At 42.5% G+C, this 20,911-nt stretch overlaps 3 protein-coding genes and 1 long non-coding RNA gene across 7 annotated transcripts in view; 2 read left to right on the plus strand and 2 right to left on the minus strand.

The window, feature by feature from the left end:
* The window catches only part of LOC143511946 (uncharacterized), a 36,083-nt gene extending 32,507 nt beyond the window's left edge, over nucleotides 1-3,576 (minus strand). Inside the window, exons 1-2 of the long non-coding RNA XR_013130307.1 lie at nucleotides 3,504-3,576; nucleotides 3,268-3,336 (exon numbers count right to left, since the gene is read on the minus strand). This is a non-coding gene — a long non-coding RNA (uncharacterized LOC143511946). The remainder of the gene's footprint in view (nucleotides 1-3,267; nucleotides 3,337-3,503) is intronic.
* rcan1a (regulator of calcineurin 1a) lies at nucleotides 1,496-9,976 on the plus strand. Of its 2 annotated transcripts, none has more exons than XM_077001718.1 (4): nucleotides 1,496-1,906; nucleotides 7,449-7,622; nucleotides 7,848-8,007; nucleotides 8,234-9,976. In XM_077001718.1, exons 1-4 carry the CDS (start codon nucleotides 1,622-1,624, stop codon nucleotides 8,407-8,409), a joined length of 795 nt encoding a protein of 264 aa, XP_076857833.1. In that variant the 5' UTR covers nucleotides 1,496-1,621; the 3' UTR covers nucleotides 8,410-9,976. The 2 variants fall into 2 exon arrangements, with proteins under 2 accessions (XP_076857833.1, XP_076857834.1); XM_077001719.1 differs by lacking the exon at nucleotides 1,496-1,906 and adding an exon at nucleotides 5,386-6,502.
* A 511-nt stretch (nucleotides 9,977-10,487) lies between these two features.
* On the plus strand, nucleotides 10,488-10,886 carry LOC143511540 (potassium voltage-gated channel subfamily E member 1-like). Its single transcript, XM_077001144.1, has one exon. The coding sequence runs from the start codon at nucleotides 10,488-10,490 to the stop codon at nucleotides 10,884-10,886; it is 399 nt and encodes a 132-aa protein (XP_076857259.1).
* A 139-nt stretch (nucleotides 10,887-11,025) lies between these two features.
* On the minus strand, nucleotides 11,026-13,127 carry dnajc28 (DnaJ (Hsp40) homolog, subfamily C, member 28). 3 transcript variants are annotated; one of them, XM_077001716.1, is made up of 2 exons: nucleotides 13,033-13,127; nucleotides 11,026-12,472 (listed from the first exon to the last, which is right to left on the minus strand). In XM_077001716.1, exon 2 carries the CDS (start codon nucleotides 12,313-12,315, stop codon nucleotides 11,371-11,373), a length of 945 nt encoding a protein of 314 aa, XP_076857831.1. In that variant the 5' UTR covers nucleotides 12,316-12,472; nucleotides 13,033-13,127; the 3' UTR covers nucleotides 11,026-11,370. The 3 variants fall into 3 exon arrangements, with proteins under 3 accessions (XP_076857831.1, XP_076857832.1, XP_076857830.1); XM_077001717.1 differs by lacking the exon at nucleotides 13,033-13,127 and adding an exon at nucleotides 12,619-13,024; XM_077001715.1 differs by having other exon boundaries at nucleotides 11,027-12,529; nucleotides 13,033-13,125.
* Between the last annotated feature and the right edge of the window lie 7,784 nt (nucleotides 13,128-20,911).

Consider the following 20,911-nt stretch of genomic DNA (forward strand, 5'->3'; position numbering starts at 1 on the left):
AACTCTGAATACTTTAGCATACCAAGACATTTTGGACAATTTCATGCTCCCAACTTTGTGGGATCTTTTGCAGGCTACACTGACAGTTGTCCAAATAGTCACTTGTCTCACTGTTGATGAGCATGTCTTTGATGTTTTTACCTCATGTGTAGGACATTAGTTGAGTGTCCTTATAAAAGGATACAGCCCCTCTAGGTTTCTGAAGTATATTAGCCACTGTTTTATTTGTATGATAACACACACACACACACGCGCGCGCACGATGAATCTGAAGAAGATTGTTTCCAGGTCAGTGACTGCAGTGTACTTTGATACAATATGTAGAGATATAAAACATTGTGGTGAAGTTCACAGTTTCCAGAGAAACAGGACGTTTCATACAGAGGTCCTTCATCAGCTGTGCAAGCTAAGTGCTTCTGAATTAATAAAAGGAAGTGGAGGAGGAATAACATTCATTCCAAGGGTTTCTAAAGTTCCAATAGTGTAGAGTGTGTGCGTTTTTTCTTTGAATATCATTGCTGCCATAGCAACAACTGGCTATGCAAACAAATATGTCATTAATACGGTGTCCATTAGCATTAAATTGCCCTGACACTGGACACGACATTCTTAATCCTGATGGTCTGAAGGTGTTCTTCAACATAAAGCTGATTAAATTCTTTATGTTACTTGCAAGTAATGCAGTAGCATGAAGGGGTGATGACAACTGATTCTTTTGGGCTAGTTATTTTAGTGGCCTTGTTAATAAATTTACATGTAGCACATCTAGCAGGTTGCTGTCTGTGCTACCACAGTTAATATTTGAATGGTCATTTTACTCTTAATGTTTTGTCTTGTGTAAAACATTAAAAGGGGATCCTGGAGGATTCTGAACTGTTTGTCCTCTTAATAGCAATTTTAATGCCAATGGACATTGCATTAATTACACAACTGTCTGCATTTCCAGTTCAATTTAGGAAATTTAAAGGATAAATTAACCCCATTCATCCTCATGCATTATTGTTTGAATTGTGTACTGCACAGATACTTTGAACAGCCACTTTATTTGCGTTTCACAACGCATTTGTCCTTGAAAACCGCAGTAATTAATTGTGGTGTAGATTCAATTAGGTGTTAAAATAGCTTTACAGGAATCTCGCCCATGCATACGGTATAACTAGCAATTGCTGCGAATTAGAGGTACGGAGCAACCTTCTACCTCGTCCCTGGAAGATCTATAGGATATATTACGATATGGGGGCTATGAAGGGCATGTTCTCCCTCTCACACACGCACATATTTTTATATGGTATTTCTGTATGTATAAACATTTTAGGAACGGATGTTTGACTGCAAATTCTGCTCGTATGTACATAAATTCAAGTGACATTGTATTTAACATACTAAATTATATATATTTTTCTAAATCTCCTCTTTGAGCAGGACTCAAGGCCAGCACGTTTGTTCATGGCGAGGCTTTAATTTTGACAAATGTGTGTCCAACAGCCGGTTGTTGCTGCTTTCACAGTCAATAAGGGCAATTTCTTTGAACTACTACCTTAATGTCTGAATAATGTGACTTTGGGTTGCTGCTATACATGTAATCAACATTAACAACATAACCACACAAACCATGTAGCTCATGTTGGCGGTTTACTGTATCACACAGTTCCAGTCTGAGGTACTCGAACTAAACGAGCTAGCTGGCTCCACGACCAGCGCGGTTCTTCAGCCTAACTCCATAATAAACACAAGCGTCGCTAGCCAGCGAGCTAACAGCTACACTTTCGATAAATTAACTCCACCGATGCAGCAAGTCGCACCCGGTCACCGAGATGACACCGTCGACGTGCGTTTTACGGAGTTGCCGAGCTCCCTGGTCGCGTGTAAAGTTGCCGAAGAGATGTTCGCCGACGTCCCGTTGAAAGTGAGTACGCGCAGCTAACACCCAGCTAGCCGGCTAATGCTAACGGGCGTTTTAGCCAGCAGCGGTGGATAAAACACACACGACCCACACGAGCGGGCTACCGTGTGGGGGCCGACGGCAGGTTGAACCGCGTCTGTGTGGTTTAATTCACATATGGCTCTTCTGGCTGACTTCAACCTCCCTTACCTGGCGAGGTTACACGCTTATTAGTTACGTTCTTGGCAGTTTTGCTTTAAAACCTATTTGTTCTAACCTGCTGGGTTTGAGTGTTTTTGTGTATTTTGGTCACTTGCTTCGTACTGTTCCGTGTATTCTTATTTAGGAGAGAAGACGGTGTTTCAGAGAGGTCAACCGTGTTATATTTAGGAGAGAAGACGGTGTTTCAGAGAGGTCAACTGTGTTATATTTTCTTCCAAATAAGACCAAATCTACGTGGCTGGATGGAAATCAACAGCTTGTCAAAAACGGGATAATGACATGGAGTCAAATAGCTTTCTGAGTAGAGAAATATTGTGTTACTGTATCTGTCATTTGTTAGAACATAATGTTTCTGCCTGTAATGTGAAGGCAAAGGAACAAGTGTACATAGACTTATTCTGACTTGCTGCTCTGGCACTTGGGGAAAGCCAAAATCTGAATTGAACACCATCTGTAGAATGATGGCATGATTTTAAAGTCCTGTCTTCACTGACATTATTGACAGAAAACGTTTGTGAACTCTGTTGTTTAGCATCAAGTGGATTTTGGGGTGTCCTGCTTGAGTGGCATGTTTCATAACACGCCAGGACTGGGAACAAGACATTATCTTTCATTTGACACGCTTTTGTTGATTTGATCATGCGCTTTGGATCAATGGCATGTTGTATGACTGAGTGTTAAGCCTCAAAATATTTCCATTCTTTAAATTTAGGTTAGGGATTTTGGAGAGGAGTTCATGTTAAATTTAAATGCAGTCACAACACATGAAGCACCATACACACAATATTAATTTTCAAAACATGCCAGAAATATCATGTGAAAGTGTAGTCATGACTTGAAATGCAGTACATGTATGATGTGTTTTGATATGCAGTACCTAACATGATGAAAGCATAAGGAATCTAGGCCTCTTGCATATATCTACCATTATAGTATTTTGATTGCTATAAAAGCCTTTGAATGAAGGGATACTAAATGGACAACAAGCACGTCGGAGTTCTAAATTGTCAAATGAATTTTGGTAAGATAGGGGTTTTAAATCGCTTGTAATTAATCTTGTGTTTAAATGTATATAATAATACATGGCAGCTTATTATTGGTTTTCACCCGTTAGTGCATTCTCAGATGAAATCTAAAACCTGTCATATGTAAATTAGACTTACACTGAACTTAGTTAGCTGATGGTCTTGTGATGGAAAATTCCTCTGCATTTAGTGTCTTTCATGGAAAGCCTGGAATGCACAAATAGATTAGTGTTGCAGCACCCTAAAGCAGTCGTAAAGATTTTACACAGTGGAAACTGCAAGATAGTTACCTCTGTTACAATTTAGGAAAGTCCTCTGAAGGACAGTGAGAATGAGACCAGAGAGTCAAATATAAACCAAAGACAGTGACTCACAGAGGAAGTGTTATGTTGCCAACTTTCCTGCATGAGTTTAGAACTTCTGTCCTGGTCCATTATAGCCTTTTGGCTTAAATGCTGGCTGGCAGTTTCCATTTGACCTAGCCTACTTACAAACTGACTCGTCATTACCTAAATCTTTGTTATTAAACCTTTGTTGAATTAACATCAGCATGTCATTATTGTAGCTCGTCAGCAAAGATGTTCAGAGTGGCCATCAGGTTTTGGTATTGATATGAAATGCTTTCAAACTCTACCATTAATTTAAATGAGTAAAACTTTTTTGTTTTCTTTGTCCAATTAACACTTTTGCGGTGGTACTGTGGAACTTCCAGGTGGTGTTTTCAGAAACAAGAGTTGCGGTGTAGAGCTGTGGTTTCATGGCTTTGTTCTCTCTAAATAAATAGGAAGGCCTTTTAAACAAACATGCTGTCATGTGCTATCAATAGCTGAAACGTTTCGGCTCTTAGCTAGATTCTCAGTTCTTTTTCTGTGTTTATCGGTGATCACATGTCTGTAGTACAAAACATGTAGAAAATAGAAGAGTCTACAGATGGATGAATTACAGACTTTGACGGAGGATTAGTGAAGTCACTTGGTTAAATTTACTAGCCTAGTTGTTGCTGTTTGTTCAGACAACATTTGAGCTGCTGACTCTACATCATTTTGCCATCTGCACCATCGCTGTTCTAATACGACCAGATTGCCTGGTGTCCTTTTAAAAATGTGCTGGCAGCTGCTGTGGATAGACTGGCTGGAAAGGATGTGTGGATGGAGCAGACTGTGGAGGGTGGAACTGTGGATGGAGCAGACTGTGAGGGTGGAACTGTGGATGGAGCGGACTGGATGGAGTGGACTGTGGATGGAGCGGACTGGAGGGTGGAACTGTGGATGGAGCAGACTGTGGAGGGTGGAACTGTGGATGGAGCAGACTGGATGGAGTGGACTGTGGAGGGTGGAACTGTGGATGGAGCAGACTGGATGGAGTGGACTGTGGAGGGTGGAACTGTGGATGGAGCGGACTGGAGGGTGGAACTGTGGATGGAGCAGACTGGATGGAGTGGACTGTGGAGGGTGGAACTGTGGATGGAGCGGACTGGAGGGTGGAACTGTGGATGGAGCGGACTGGATGGAGTGGACTGTGGAGGGTGGAACTGTGGATGGAGCAGACTGTGGAGGGTGGAACTGTGGATGGAGTGGACTGTGGAGGGTGGAACTGTGGATGGAGCGGACTGGAGGGTGGAACTGTGGATGGAGCGGACTGGAGGGTGGAACTGTGGATGGAGCAGACTGGGGGAGGAGGATGGTGCTGTATGTATGAAGCAGATTGGCACACAAGATGGAGCTCAGGGGGATGGTCAAACTGGGGAGGAGGGCAGGGCAGTGTGGATGGACAAGAGGAGGGCGGAGCTATGTGGATGGAAAAGAGGTGGGCGGAGCTGTGTGGATGGACAGTAGTTGGGAGGAGCTGTGTATATAACAGCACCTGGCTCAAGAAATATTGCTGTGCTCCACCACGCCATTGCGGCTTTGCAAAACACCTCCGGCTTCCACATTTTTCCACCCTGTGTTCTTTCCGTTTTGTTTTATTTTGGTTTCACATTTCCAGTTTCCCACTCCCGTGGGAGTGGTCTGGCTCTGCTGGAGCAGCACCCGCACACAAGCACGGACACACCCACACCTCAGGATATCTGTACAGCCGAGCGTGATTTTGTCAGGGGCTATAATGTAACGGTTGGGCTGCTTCTCCTGATAGGTTCACCTTCACAGAGAGAAAGGGTAGTGTTGGTAAGGTTTGCCAGATATGGACAGAAAGACGTCATACAGTGTAAAAATAAGTCTGACGTCTTAAAGCTGAATGCCACTTAAAATGAAGGAATGGGTACTCTGCAGTAAAGGGTCACATCTATTGGATCTGCAGTCAGAGAGAGTGTGGGAGCAAATGGAGCGATGGTACAGACATAGATAGAGAGAGAGAGAGAGAGAGAGAGAGCTAGAGAGAAGAATTAGCACCCATGGAAAGTATGCTGCAGTGAGTTCTTGATAACACAGCTGTCTCTTTGCTCAGCTCAGTCGATTAAATTTTCCATCCATAGGTGGGGCGAGGGGGGTGTGTGTATGTATGTGTGTGTGTGTGTGTGTGTGTGTGTGTGTGTGAGAGAGAGAGAGAGAGTTTCAGAAGTATATGTTGGATCAGTTTTCCAGTTCTGCATGTCCAGTAGGAATGCGTCATAGTGTAGGGCAGAGATTGGCAGATCTGGGTTTCTGCTGTAGGGAAGGGAATAGCACATATTTTCCAGGCCTTGCATTCTCTGTTTGAGTACAGATTAGTCAGCACAGACAGCAGTCTGGGTCGACAGTGGGTAAGGAGGGCGGGGCTTGTGGGCTCAGTCCCTTCCTGAATGGGTTGGGCCTGTTGCTGTGGATCTGGGGGAGGCTTCTATATAAAAAGCAGAGCACAGGGTAGTTTGCAGTCTGACCAAGCCATGAAGACGTCTATTCAGTGAAACGGGAACAAAGTACCTTCCAGAAAATTCCGTGTGGGCAAAATAGCGTGGCCTTGCCATATTAAGAATTTGCTGCGCTGAACAGTTCTCTTTTCACCTTATTCGTTTATAGATTTTTTTTTATCAAAGCACCAGCACTGGCAGAACTGGGTTTGATGTGCTGCTGATTCAGGCTGTGACCTATTTCTGGCATCAGACTCTTAAGCCGACCGTCGCCTTTACAACAGAGAGGAAGACAGAGAAGGACGAAGAGCAAACACAGAGGAACAGGCACCATCTCCTGAACAGCCTCCACCTGCCCTCACGCTGGGGAAGGCAACACGGCCCGCTCTCCTCCGCCCTTCCTGCCCGCTCCGATCGCTCTCGTCTCGAGTCCTGCGCAGGATCCGCCGAACGTCCGTCATGCATTTGAAAAGCGTGAAGTGTGACCCGTTTTGCCTTATCGCCTCTCTGGAGGACCTGGACATGTTTAACAGACCGGAGACCAGGGTAGGGGAGCACGTCTCACGCACAATTTGAATATGAACCTCATTTTCTATCTCCTATGTCTCACAAAAAAAAGACAGCGGTGTGCAAATGTAAAGATATATATAAAGATGGAAAAAAAAACTCCCTTCTTCGGTTCTAAACAAAAGTCTGTCAGTTGTGGTTTTTATTTGGGACTGTCCAGTTAAAGGCTATGTGTCATGAACAGAATATTGTTTGGTGCAGTTGTATTCTTAAATAGTTCAAAACGACATCTGTTTCAGACATTTGAACAAGCTGGTAACGTGGTTGGTGTGGACAGTGGGGGAGAGAGGTTAGAAACTAAGGTTAGGAATGTTGTCACTGAGGGTTGGGGCAGGACAAGCCCTCTGTTTTGAAATGTAAGACTAGGAAGGTTCTGAATTCCAGGTTTAGCAGGACGTGCACCGTTCATCTGGTTAGACGTTTTCTGCACCCTCGGCTACGTTTTCCACATATGTGGCTCTGTGGCTGAATCAGTGGTCGAGGCTCAGGGATGATGGGAGTTCTGGGTTTAGGGATAGGCACCTCTAAGCTTCGAGTCTGACGCAGGTGGTTACATATACACAGTGCCGACACACACACAGCGCTAAGCCGTGCTTTTGCCACGCTGTTTTACATGGAGCCTAATCCAGTATTCTATCAGCACATGACGGCTCGTTCACGTCCGTTCCCGGAGCTCGCTGTGATTCTTCCTTGTTACCCTGGTAACCGTTATCTTGTAGAGTTCTCTTAGACAGTCATTTGTAGGCCTTGTATTGCATTAGCATTGTGTGCGTCACTGGGGATTAATATAGAAACCCTTGCACAATGTCAATCTGTCATACCCACTGAAAACAAGAAAATCAGGCCAATGCAGTTGTGTGTTCATATCCATCGCATGTATTTCTGTCCCAAAGTAATTTTGTGTGCACTCCATGTGTCTTGTCAGGCCCGTTTTGAGGAGCTCTTCCGTGCCTTTGACAGCGAGGCTACCTTCCAGTTCTTCAAGAGCTTCAGGCGAGTGCGAATAAACTTCACCAACGCTCTGGCGGCCGCGGAGGCCAGAGCCAAACTCCACAAGACGGACTTCAGCGGGAGGGAAGTGCGTCTCTACTTCGCCCAGGTGCGTTTATGCTGCTTTACTGCTGTTCAAAGGAAACTGCTGTCTGTGTGTGTTTTCTGCCCCTTTTTCCCCCCTCACTTTCTATTTTTTTTCACTTTTATTCCTCCCATTTATCTTTTAATGTCATAATTTAAGGACAAAATTTTTTTTGAATGTCAGCATCTGACATGTCGTATTATTTTTATTTATGACCCCGTCCCTCGTTCTGATCCTCCCCCGGTTTAGTCTGTACATATAGGGAGTCCACGGCTGGAGCCTCCAAAACCAGACAAGCAGTTTCTCCTCTCTCCACCTCCTTCTCCACCAGTGGGGTGGGAACAGGCTCAGGACGCCACCCCTGTCATCAACTACGATCTTTTATGTGCCATCACCAGACTTGGTCCAGGTACAGATGTGCACATGAAAACCTACATGCTCAAATGGAACACAAACATCTCAACGATTGATTAATTCTATCAGTCAGAATCTCTTAGACAGCAGCATGGTAAACTGGGATATTGTTAATGCACTACTTCAGGCACTACTACTGCATGTGGCTGTATGAAGGAATCAGATGGTGCAGAATACCGAGCCCTGAGGATCTCCGTTCTGTCTCCTGTACTTATTTCTAGGGGAGAAGTATGAGCTCCACTCTGGGACCCCCACCACCCCCAGCGTGGTAGTGCACGTGTGCGAGAGCGACCAGGACAGCTCTGGCGCCGAGGACGACCTCGACGGCTTCAGACGGCCCCGTCCAAGAATTGTCCAGACCCGGCGTCCTGATTACGTCCCTGGCATCACACAGTGAGCCCGCAGAGCTTGTCCTTGTGCCGCCGGCTTTGCTGGACCACCTCGGGTCTGCTGGGAGGTCTGCCACGTCATGCAGTCAGTCTGCCTCTCCTAGAAGAAACCTTGATTCAGATCCCAGCGCTGTGGAAGGATGTCCAGGAATTGCATGCATTTGTTGATAAAGTGGCTCATTTCTCCATAGTTGAAGGTCAAAGGTGCTTCAAGAATGCTTTCCATTGGTGTCTATGGCTACAGAGAAGAGAAGTCTGTAGTTGTGAGTTCATATATTTCCTTTATCTTGGGAAGCATGCTTTATCCCAGTGAAGAGGTGTGGTATGTATGTGATATCTTTCTTTTTAACTTTTGTTTTTGAATTTTACACATGGCTTTTCACTTTTAATGTAAGCCTCACCGGAGAGGAGAGATAGTGATGTTCCTGTACTTGTGCAGGAATACTGACGTAGACTTTCAGAGGTTGTGGTTATGGGCAACTTTTTTTTCCCCCCTTTATTCTGTATATAAGGGTCACTCTGTTTATTAACAGTTATTAAGTCCCTTGGTTAATTTTGTAGTATCATGGTTAAAAACTTTCATTGACCGAAAATCTGAAGATGGAGCTCTCATTTAGAAATAATTTTTCTCAACAATGAAGTTGTAATCATTTGTTTGCCTTAACATCTTTGATGAACATTACTCATACATATTTTAACCAAGAATTAAACATTAGACGTTTTGATCCAATGTAAAACCTAATTTTAGATTTTTTTATGGGTATACTTTGGCATGCTTGAAATTTGCATTATTTTGTTCAGGACCACAGCACTGTAAAGCAATATGTTATGATGATGGGGGAATGTTATGATCTTTAGCAAAATTTGCACAAGTTACATTATTACATGGTAAAAGTGAGCCTAACAACGCCTTTTCATGTTTGTATATGTATTGTTACCTCACTGTAATGTCTTAAATGTCTAATACAGATTTATACACAAATGCTTGGTTTCAATATTATTGACTCAATAATGGATTCTGTTTTTGTATATAAACAGCCATAACCGAAATAATAGGAATTTGACTTAGCCAGTCGTCCCGTATGTTTTTTTTTCTGATTGTCGCAATTGCCATTACTATTTTAGTATTATGTTGTTGAGCCCACATAACTGAAGTCTTTTTTTATATGGATTCAGCCATTATTAAGGAATGAATCAGCATTCTGCACTGGTATAATACAATAATGACGAGTTTGGTGGACCTTTCAAGGTGAGGCGTGTATTGGCCTTGAAATAGTACCCACGAGTCTCAAACCCGAGTATGTCGACGCCTGTTTCAATGTGCTGCATTGTTCACGGCTGTGGATCAAGGTCACGGAGAACGGGCCAAGAGTGATGGCTCCACTTCCTGTGTAAGCCTCAGCAATAATGGCCGCCTCTGTTTCTCTATTAATGTCAGAAGTTACGTTTTAATGATGTTACAGATCCTATTAGACCAGTTAATCTGTATTCCAAATTTGTGTAAATGAGACATTGTTTTAATTTATGGTGGCTCCAGTGTTTTAAATTTGAGGTAATAAAGCACCGCATGGTTCACCTTTTCTGTATTGCAGTCCATTCCAGCTACTTCAGACACTAGACAAGCATGTTGGGCTGTGTGTGTGACCGAGCTGCTGTAGATCAGATCAGGAGACAGATGACCTTGACTCTTGTTAGACTCATTAAATGTGTTGATATCCTGAGGGAACATGATCGTGTGTGTGTGTTCCATGTATGTGGGTGAAAGTGCGTAAGCGGGTGGAGACAATTCCCTGAGTAGCCCTCATAACTCACTTTTCAGGTAGACCTAAGGTGCAAGCTGCCATCTCGCAGAGGACTTTGTGATCCTTTATTTGAATAACCTACAATTTGTACTGGCCACTGAAGAGCGGAAGGTATGTCGTTTTAAAAGACGTCTTCTGCTTGATCTTTCCTCACGTCTCCATTTAATACTTCCGTTGACCTATAGGATATAACTGCATGAAGCCAATTTGGTCTGTTTCGCTACGGGTAAATGTCAGTAATGCAAACCGAATGTACTTTTTTTTTTTTTCCAGCCGAGACAAGCATGCTAGTGCGGAACAGTTCAGCTGTGCATTCCCTCCTGTTGTCCTGGCTACAGCACTATGTAAATGGGACCTGGTACTCACCATCAGCACTGCTCCCTACTGCTGCTACACCTGGCCATCTCAGTGCGACACAGGTCAAAGGGCAAAGTCATGGGATGATCTACATCTTACTGGTGGTAGGTCTCTTCAGCTTCTTCACCTTTGGAATCATGTTCAGCTACATCCGTTCTAAAAAGCTGGAGAACTCCCAGGATCCTTACCACCAGTACATAGCCAGAGACTGGGCGGCTGTGCCGGAGCCTTCCTCCAAAACCATCACCCAGGCCCTCAGAGGAGCCAGACAGCAGGAGGCGGTAGTTATTGGAAACCCAACCGCACTGGATCGTCTGCCTGGTTGAGGCACCAGGAGACCCAGCTGTGCCCCGGTTCTCCACATGCAGTATGTCGTGCAGAGCAGATCATAAATACGTATTAATTATATAGTAACCACTGTTGTAATGTTGTCTCACTGCACTTTATTGAACGGAATATAACTAATATTGTCACCTACACTAAATGTTTTCACATTTGCATCAGATTTCTTTTATCTTAATAATCACAATTTGAATCCTTAGATTCAACATTCATAAAGGCTTTTAACCCTGTATTGATTTTAAATATTTTTATTCACAAAATAAATCAATTTTATTCACATGATGATGATTTGTGACGATACCCATGAAAGGTGTCACCTTTGTTTAATTGTTATAGAACATACCTCTAATTCTAATTCCCTTTACATCATATCAGTGATGATAATACATGGGAATCATTTTCAGGGTTGAATCTGTGTAACTAACTGTTCAGAACAGCCTGTTTACAGTAATAACATTTGGTAGAAGTTCATTTGAGCAGACTCTGCACCCACAGGATCAATCCTCGCCGATTGTTCCGCTGAAACGTGGACGCTTTCTCTCTCTCCTGCTCTTGCGTCTTCTCTCGCTCTCTCTCCTTCTCCTTTCTACACTCCTGGTCGGCTCTCAGTACTTTTTCCACTTCCCTGTTCAAGTCAAAATGAACCATCTGCCAACTCATGAGAGGCACGATTAAGTTGAAATCGTCCACTTGTTTATTGAGTTTCAAGAGTTCTTGGGCGAAGACAGCACAGTGCTCCTTCCACCGGAGCTGCTCCGAATGGGTCATGGTGCCGCTTTGCCGAGCTCGGACCTCCCGTAGCCTCTCACGCATCTTTTGAATAGTCTCTCTAATCTCTTTCTGAGCCACAATCCACTCGGGCTGGTAACCATTGTCTATGAGGATCCTGTTGAGGTTGTGGGTCATGGGGTCAGCGTAGGGGTTGTGGTCGAACTTGCTGAGCGGTTTTCCCGTTCCGCTGAGGTTGCGGAAGTCACCGCGGGCCATGGACTCCTGAATGAGGTCCTCCACCAGCCGCTCCACAGCCTGCGTGATTTTAATTTGCTTGCTGCGCACACGCGTGTCCCTGCTGATCACGGAGCCCTCCTCTGCAGACGCCTTCTCCATCTGTTTGTAGCGGTACTCCAAGACCTGGTCGTTGGCACGGTCCACGCGAAGCTGCCGATACTGCCGCTCGCGCTGGCTGGGCGTGCCTGAGCCCACGCCTTCAAAGCTGAGGTAGTGTCGGTGCTGCGGGGCGTGGCTTTTCATCTTCTCCTCTTCCTCCTCATCCATCGCTGCCTGAGAATGCTGTTGTGCGGACTGCTGTCTGGCCAGGTGTGCCAGGACAACCCTGTAAGCCTCCTCTACGAGGGAGAACAGAGCGGCATCGGCCGTGGGGGCTCCGCAGTCCGGGTGGTACAGCTTGGCCATACGCAGATAGGCCTCCTTAACTTGGGCATGGCTGCTGTCGCAGTCGTCGGGCAGCTGCAGCAGACGGTAGCTCTCTGGTAAACTGCGGCTGCGCTGAGGGCCGGAGGACAGCAGACCGACCGTGTTCCAAAGAAGCGGAAGCACTTTGTGGAGGTCTCTACGTTTGGGTAGGAACACAGAGCAGCTCATTGTGTGCTGAGTAGCCAGAAAGCAGCTTGAAAAATGCAAATAACAATAACAACAATAAAAGTTAGATTGAAGACATGCTGCAGTTTAAACAAACAAAAAGAATTATAATCTAACCTTCAATACAGTTTATTATCTCTGTAAATACAGCAGGAAAAGCCAGACCAGCGGTGAAAGACGGTCACTTTCTGTCCCATTAGGCTGTCTAAGTGCCTAATTTTAGCTTAATTTCTTATAAACTGTCAACTATTCCTGTAGTAATTTGGGTCATTTTTATGTAACGACCAAAAAACGTTTACATGTAGGAATTTTAGGAGTCAAAACTGTGTAAAGTAGCAGACGCTAATCCGCTGGACAGGAGTATCTTCCGAATACAGTACAGGTAAATAACTAAATGTACCTTAGCTAGCTAGCTAACTATTGCACCCATAGCTATATAGCTATTGGTTAGCTAAGACAGCTGTACACGTACTAAAGCCTGTAGTTAAAGACCACCCTATGTTAAAACACAGAACAGAATAGATTATATACCTCAGTTTACTCTAAAAGTGCTTCCATTTCAGATGAAGCACAGATAGGCTATGAAGGTCCGTCGCTATGACTGATTTGTGCGCAAACGATTTGTTGTCGTGGAAGAAGAAATGCATGCTGGGATTCGTAGTTTGAATCAGGGAATAGACTGCAGCATTAAACTCTAGGTGGCGCACACGTTAACCGCTTCATGGTGAACACAGAGTAAACGATCTAGTTCATTTTTCCGAGGTTCTTAAATTTCTGACTTTACATAAAACAATAATTACTGTGGTTGATCATTTGGGAGTTAATACACAATGACCTGTATGATAACCTGCTATTAGAGGCAATGATCCTCTAATACTGATATACTTACAGATGCCACTTCTGTAAGTTATTCAATTTAAATGAAAGAGGTTATTAGCTGCAGAGTATTGCAGCTAAGCTGTATTTAGCCACCATCTTGATCATGGTAATTTCATGGTATCATGGTAATTTATTCATGATGGTTTACTGAGATTTTGTGTTCTGTCAGATATCCAGATGGTTTTCAAAGGGATCACTGAAGTCAATTCAAACATTAATAATCTTACTGGCTGCAGGAAATTAATTTGTGTTAATGGGGGGATTTATTGGTAGGTATCAGAACAAACGTGGTTAATAGAAGAGCAGAGTAGTGTTTGTCCACATCCATGTCATGTCGACATCTGTGATCCACTGGGTCCTAAATAATTCAGTTGGCTTAATTTTTTTACTCGTGTTCTGAAAGCATCTTCACTCATGCTGATATAGCTGCAGAATTTAACCCAAATATTCAGCTTTCACATAGCCTAAATTAAAAAAGAATCTGTTTTTAACTTTGCAAACCATAATAAAGGCATGTGTTCAAATGTCTGGGAAATGAGCACCCACACACACACACACACACACACACACACACACACATATAGGAATATATACATACATATATGTATATATGCCAACCACTTACATCTACCATACTGATCTGCCTTATCTATCTCTTCAGCTCCTGCAGGTGGTTCAGGAGAGGTGTTGAAATGGCCTGCAGCATACAGATGTCCACTTTGACTCCACTGAACACTCTCTTAGGGAAAATGTGCCAGCATGTCTTTTCTTCTGCTGCTTTGGGCATGTGAGAAGTCCCCGTGTCCCAGAGACTGGCACCGCCTTAATGAGTGTGTGCTGCAGACGCTGCACGAGTGTGTGTCCCAAATACATGATCAGAAAGAACCAGCCGAGCACAGAAACACCACAAAATGCATTTTCCACAATGCCAAACATCCCCCCAGTTTTATTGGTTGATAACATTTTACCATTAGAATGACAAAGAATTTATATTTATAGTCTGTGAATGCATCACTTTCAAATATTTAAGTAGGAAGATTCAGTAATAGGAAAAATAAATACACAAATAGCAGTATTAGATCATTAAAAATAAACAACATGTAACTTGATGAATGTCTTCCACACATTCTGTACGTCTTGTGCTCTATGCCTTGATCTTATGTTGCAACCAACGTCCAAACAGTACGTTAATAGTCCACGAGGGGTCCCTGTTACTATTTATAGCGTTTGTCATTAACACTTTTCTGCTCTCCTTCGGAATTAAGACTGCTCTTAATTTAGTTACATTCTAGATTATGTTTCACTAGATTTAATAAATGTCAGTTTTAATCTTACGATTAAGATCTTTTGACACGGAACTCACATGAACGAGTCAAATGTTTTAAAGCTAAAGAAAACAAGCTCGGGACATAAAACCGTCGCGAATCGAACCGTACCGCGCCAAGCAGGCCCTAGTGGAAATGGGCCATATGTGGAGAGCTGACACAAAGGAGCGGACATGCGCAGTCATTTCCATCACACCGCGTCTACTACATACAGATTGTTTCAGCTCCGTCCTTCTACTTACCTGCTGGAAATAGCTGATTTGTAGTCATTACGCCAACGGCAATTTAGCATAAGTTGCTCGTTTACATTGTTCACTTTCACGTATGAAACGTGCGATAATCAAGGATGATCAAGCTTCTCTCATCTTCACGTCACTCACGCGTCTCAGGTGTGGAGAGACTAAAACTAGTCAGGTGACAACTGTAAGGAGGCAAAGTGAACCACACCAGACTGAACTGTCAGGTGTTGTCACGACAGCTAACACTTTTTTATACCGTTTCTAAAAAAAAGTTTAGATTTATATTCTGAATATTATGGGTATTATTTAATTTCACATTAAACTATATGCTACCGTAACCCAACAATAAAAAACATTGTTCAGTTACAGGCGACACTAAGCATTCTCTCACATACAGGGATGCACGTTTTTTTGCCCACATTTGACAATCTCCATCTTATTATAAACCAACTGAAAACTGAAAACTGTATAAAATGCCACAGAATATGAAAGTGCTGGGTGTAAATAACATTTATTTCGCTTGTGCCTCCGGAGCTGGGCTAAATGAAGGCGAAATTCATACACAGACGCAATTCAGCGTGATTCACACAAAACAGCTGCTGTAAATAAATAGACTTATCGCTTGAAATGGAAACGATAAAATTAAAAACGAGTGATGTAAATGGAACAGATTTCGAGATGTAAATAAACTAAGAAGTAAAAGACGCGTTAGACATTAAAATGTTAAATGATTTCAAAATAAACATGTACGTTGTCATGATAAAATATGAAAATAAAGACTTAAAAATGTAAATAATAACACTGCATTGTAATACTGAAAGTTACAATTTTAAAGCACAGTGTTATAAGATTTATGACAACAGTGCTTAAATTCAGATGAAAGGCTCGTCAAATAAATAAAAAAACTGGAATCCTTTAATAGTATATACTATTATATTATATTATAGTATAGTATAATACTATTATATTATAGTATAATACTATTATATTTAATAGTAATAGTATAATAGCTCAATGTTTATACTGGTGTTATACAGTGTTTATACTGGTGTTATACATGTTTATACTGGGAAGGGCGAACTGACAGCCAGCAAGAAATAGATAGATACCTGCACGGTCCACAATGCAATGACTATGAATACAAATCTATTAAGCCATGTGGACATAGCATGATGCTCTTCAGGTGGGACCACGGAGGCTGAAAGTACACGTTGCCTGGCAACAGTGAAGCGGGTTCCAGGGAGGGCGGCTGGATCTTCTCGGCTCCACTTTCTTCTTCAGGTCACATGTAATAGCCTGAGCGCTGCTAAGTCAGTTGCTAGGTCTGTCAGTTTCCTGTCAAAATTCCTGTCGAGTTTCTGATAATAATTAAGAAAATGTAAAAGGTTGACCCTTCAAAAGTCCTTAATTGGCTATTTCTGCCTTTATATCTACTATTTTCTTAAAGCAGGACTACGATATTACTGTAGTTTTATCTATTGAGACATGGAAATGCCATGAATAAACAAAGTAAACGACGCTTCCCCATATCAAAACACGAGCTAATGTGAGCATACGTTCCATTTTAAATGTAGGCCTATTCACTGCTTGTTCAGGAAGCCTCAGCGGGACCTGTGTGTTCCCGCCCAGCTCACTTCAGGGTTCCCTGCTTGTCATCCTTTCATTAACAGGCCCTTCATGAGAGCAAACGGCAGCGCCACCGAGAAACACCGCATTGTCCTTTTGTGTGAAGCGCAGTTGCGCCCTCTGCTGGTGAAGTCGGTGTTTTCTTTTGTAAGGGGGCTCCAGAAACAGCAGGTTTCGCCTTATGTCAGCGACAGTAGCCATTTGCGATGTCGTCTGGTTGCGCATCTTGGACACTGCCAAGTTCTTCTGTCCATCTGGACTATCAAATGATCTCTTGTATTAAGCCTTGTGTTAATGAATTATGGTTTTCTAATCTTGGTACTTTTGTTTCGTTCATTTTTTTTTCAAAAGGAACTGAACTTCCTCTCTGCAATCCCCACTGGGTCTACTTGGGAAGTGCTGTCGTCATGGCCTCACACTCTGTTTGGAAGAGGGGTTTGAGCTGAAGAGACACCAACCGAGTTTAAGTTTATGTTATATTTATAAAGATTTACACTGTAATGATTCTATTGAAATTGCTTATATTTCAGTAAATGAACATATCAGTGGTCATTGGTATAGTAGGCTACAGAAAACGCAGTGTGTGTGAATGTATGTGTGTGTGTGTGTGTGTGTGTGTGTGTGTGTGTGTGTGTGTGTGTGTGTGTGTGTGTATTCAATGCCATGCTGTCCTCTTTCAGTGAGTTTATACAAAAACAAGAAGCTCTTTGTTTTGTGTGCCAGACAGTGTGGCCAATCCAATCCAAATCTCTCTCTCTCTCTCTCTCTCTCTCTCTCTCTCTCTCTCTCTCTCTCTTCTCTCTCTCACTCACTCACTCACTCACTCACTCTCACTCACTCACTCACTTTCTCTCACTCTCTCTCTCACTCCCTCTCTCCCTCTCTCTCAACTTTCTGGTGATTTTAATGTGATCCCACTGACTCTGATGATGTGCTGATACAGGCTCTGTGCAGGAGGAGGAGGAGGAGGAGGAGGAGGAGGAAGAGTGTGGCCTGCCTAGTAACCCCAGTGGCCAATGGAACATTCTCATGGTGGGCCAAATAGTCGGGAACCCCTCTTCTCCTTTTTTGTTTCTTGTCTTTGTGTCCCAGGTACTGAAAAGAGTCTCCGCATCCTGCTGGGGCCGCACACAGTGGTGTCAGTGTTACACTGTTTTCTACGTTTGGAGTGGGGTGAAGAATTATAGCAAGGCCTGTAGGACAGCCCCACTTCCCACACACACAGACCTGCACAATCCATCTCAGCTCCACGTTAGCATGCTAATCACCATTACACAGCTAGGCGGCTGATGCTATCAGTAATGTCAAGCTGGGCAAACAGGCGAAGACTAGTCATGTAAAGGAATTGTTATGTTAAAATAATAACGAGTCTTTTAGAAGTAAAATTAGACATTGAAATGATTGTGCAAGACAAGAAAACAAAAAAGTATCTATAAAAAAATAATACTGTCGCTTCACTGGATCATACTTAATAACACTAGTCAAGAAAATGGAACTTTATTGTCCCCTAAAATAGGTAAAATGTAGCATACTTTAATGCTGAATTAAGATCTAGCATATGGTGATTTTATGCTGATTTTATTAAGTGAAAGAATAATTAAACTTTAAATTAAGTAATGTTATATATTACATATGGACATATTCAAATGTGTCCAGTGGTACTTGTCAAATTTGTGTGATATTTCACCTGTTTGACCTTAGGAATGTCTTCTCCAGGCCCGTTGACAGTATTGCTGGGGCCCGGGACAAGAAAGTTTCATGTAACCCCCCCCCCCCCCCCCCCCCGGCTTACGTCATTTGAATTTTCTCTGTAGTAGACAATCCTTGTGTTAGGTCATATAGTATATAATACAGCCACATATCAGCTGTTTCTGACAGCTGACTGGTTTATACTTGACGTGTCGCGAGCGGCGCGAGGGTCCGCGCGGCGAAAATGAAGTAATCGCAGTGGCACCGAACATGCGCGAGGGACTCGATTCTTCGCGAGGTCGTGCACCTCTCGAATTTTGTAACTTCGCGCGCGCCGCGCTTCTGCGCAATGAACAAAGTCACGTTTGCAGGGTTCATACACCTTTATAAGGTGGAATTCAAGCACTTGTACGTCACTTTAAAGGTCCATTTCAATATTTCCCTGAACGCTAAACATAATTAAGTTAAATATTTATACATATACTCGAAATAATTTGCTTTTTATTTACATTATTTAATGGTTGTTTATTTTCAAAACGCCCAATCTTAACGTCTTCACGTTCTCTCATTTTTCGTCCTGGAATTACATTTGTTGTGAAACGAAGTAGTACTTTAGCCTAAATTCCAGCACTTTTCAAACCTGGAACACAATGCATTAAAATACATTAAAATTCGACTTTCTTTTCTGCGCTCCAGATTTCTGTATTTACTTTAACTATCCACCACTGTATTTCCCGCTGTTGGGCGGGTACCGGCCGGCTACGGTCGATGCTGGATCAAACCATTTTTCAGTGGGAGGCGGGGGTGTATGCACTTAATGGAAAATATGCAGATAGGTAAAAAACATATATTTTAGCCATTGAGCTTATTTTGAGTACAAAAATTTATATTAATGAAAGATTTCAAGATTATTTAAAATTATAGACTTTAAATAAAAAATAAATTGCTGGGCTCTTTGATGGGCCCCCCTGGCCCTGGGGCCCGGGACAACAGACCCGGTTGTCCCCCCCTGTCGACGGGGCTGGTCTTCTCCAGTGTCCAGTAGTCATATAGGGGCATCGTAGAGATGTTCCTCAATGAACACAATTAAACAACAAACAAAACAAGCAACTGAGTGATAGAGAAAGTCTTAAAATATATTGATTCGGCATATAAAAAGAAACCAAAAACATGTACATAATATTTTTTGAGTTTGGGACAAAATATTTTGTTAACCAGTAATATAAATATAGAAGTCTAAAATAACAACCAGATTTATGCAGCACATTGAAAACTCCAAAAAATAATTTGTCTTCAAATTAATTGTAATAAAACTCATGGCCAACTTCAAGTCATCCACTATTCCCTCATGTAAGGTGCAATAAATTCATTTCAGGCCACATAAATAACGCTTGAAGGTACTTTAGCGACAGTTTTGCTATTTGCTCAGAATTCTTATATCAAATAAGTAAGAAACATTAAACTTTCTAACAACAGAAAATGTTGTTTCTCTTGACAGAATGCCTCAGCATTGGGAAAGCATTGCTGGTTGCCATGACATCAGTAACAGAATTTGTTTCTTCTTTTCTGTGTTTATTCTTTTTTTCTTCTTTTATGTGTTTATATATAACAAGACATTTTTTCTATCTGAGCATCCTTGATGTTGTCGGATTATGCTTTCATATTAATTATACATATTAGCAAAGAACACACACAGATATGAAACTTTCCAAACATTTGCTCATACACCATGCAGGAGTTTTGCTCATGTTTTGTCCCATGTCTCATTGTTCCTGTTTGTTGTTCATTGTGTTGATCTACTTCCTGCTGTCTAGCTGGTTAACTTAGTGATACTGAACCAGAGACATTATAGAGGTAATCTATAGGCATCTTAGTAATCCTCCCACACTTGACAGAAGTAATCTATAGGGATCTCAGTAACCCTCCCACACTTGACAGAAGTAATCTATAGGCATTTTAGTAATCCTCCCACACTTGACAGAAGTAATCTATAGGGATCTCAGTAACCCTCCCACACTTGACAGAAGTAATCTATAGGGATCTCAGTAACCCTCCCACACTTGACAGAAGTAATCTATAGGGATCTCAGTAACCCTCCCACACTTGACAGAAGTAATCTATAGGGATCTCAGTAACCCTCCCACACATGATCAGTGTAGGTCATAGTGACAAGAGAAGTTGAACGAAATGCACAAAATGGGTGTTAAGATTATTTCAAAATGTAATGGGTGAAAACGTAGGCTACTGTTTTGACCTCGCAAATTTACTCGAGTAAGTAAAAAGCATCATTTTTTAAAACAACTCTTCAAAGTACAATTTGTTCAAAAAGTGCACTAAAGTAAATGTAAGAAAGTAAACACAGCACATTACTACCTCACTTTGGTCATGGAGAGAAAATTTAAGGTACTGTATAATTTGAAAGAACAGCCACAGTGAGTCTTTTAGTGATGAAACAGGAATTAGGGCGAAGACCTTCACGGCTCCGGCTTAGCAGAAAAGCCCAAGATGCATTAAAAAAAGTGTGGACATACCTAACAGTGAAAAGCAAGCAAGAGATGGTGAAAGGTAGCAGGAGATAAAGGGTCTCACCAGCCGGACCGATGGAGGCACTCTGAGATAAAGTGATGCAGGCGGAGAGGTGATGGAGAGGTG

The sequence above is a fragment of the Brachyhypopomus gauderio genome, chromosome 4 (assembly GCF_052324685.1).
Source record: "Brachyhypopomus gauderio isolate BG-103 chromosome 4, BGAUD_0.2, whole genome shotgun sequence".
Classification (NCBI taxonomy): domain Eukaryota; kingdom Metazoa; phylum Chordata; class Actinopteri; order Gymnotiformes; family Hypopomidae; genus Brachyhypopomus; species Brachyhypopomus gauderio.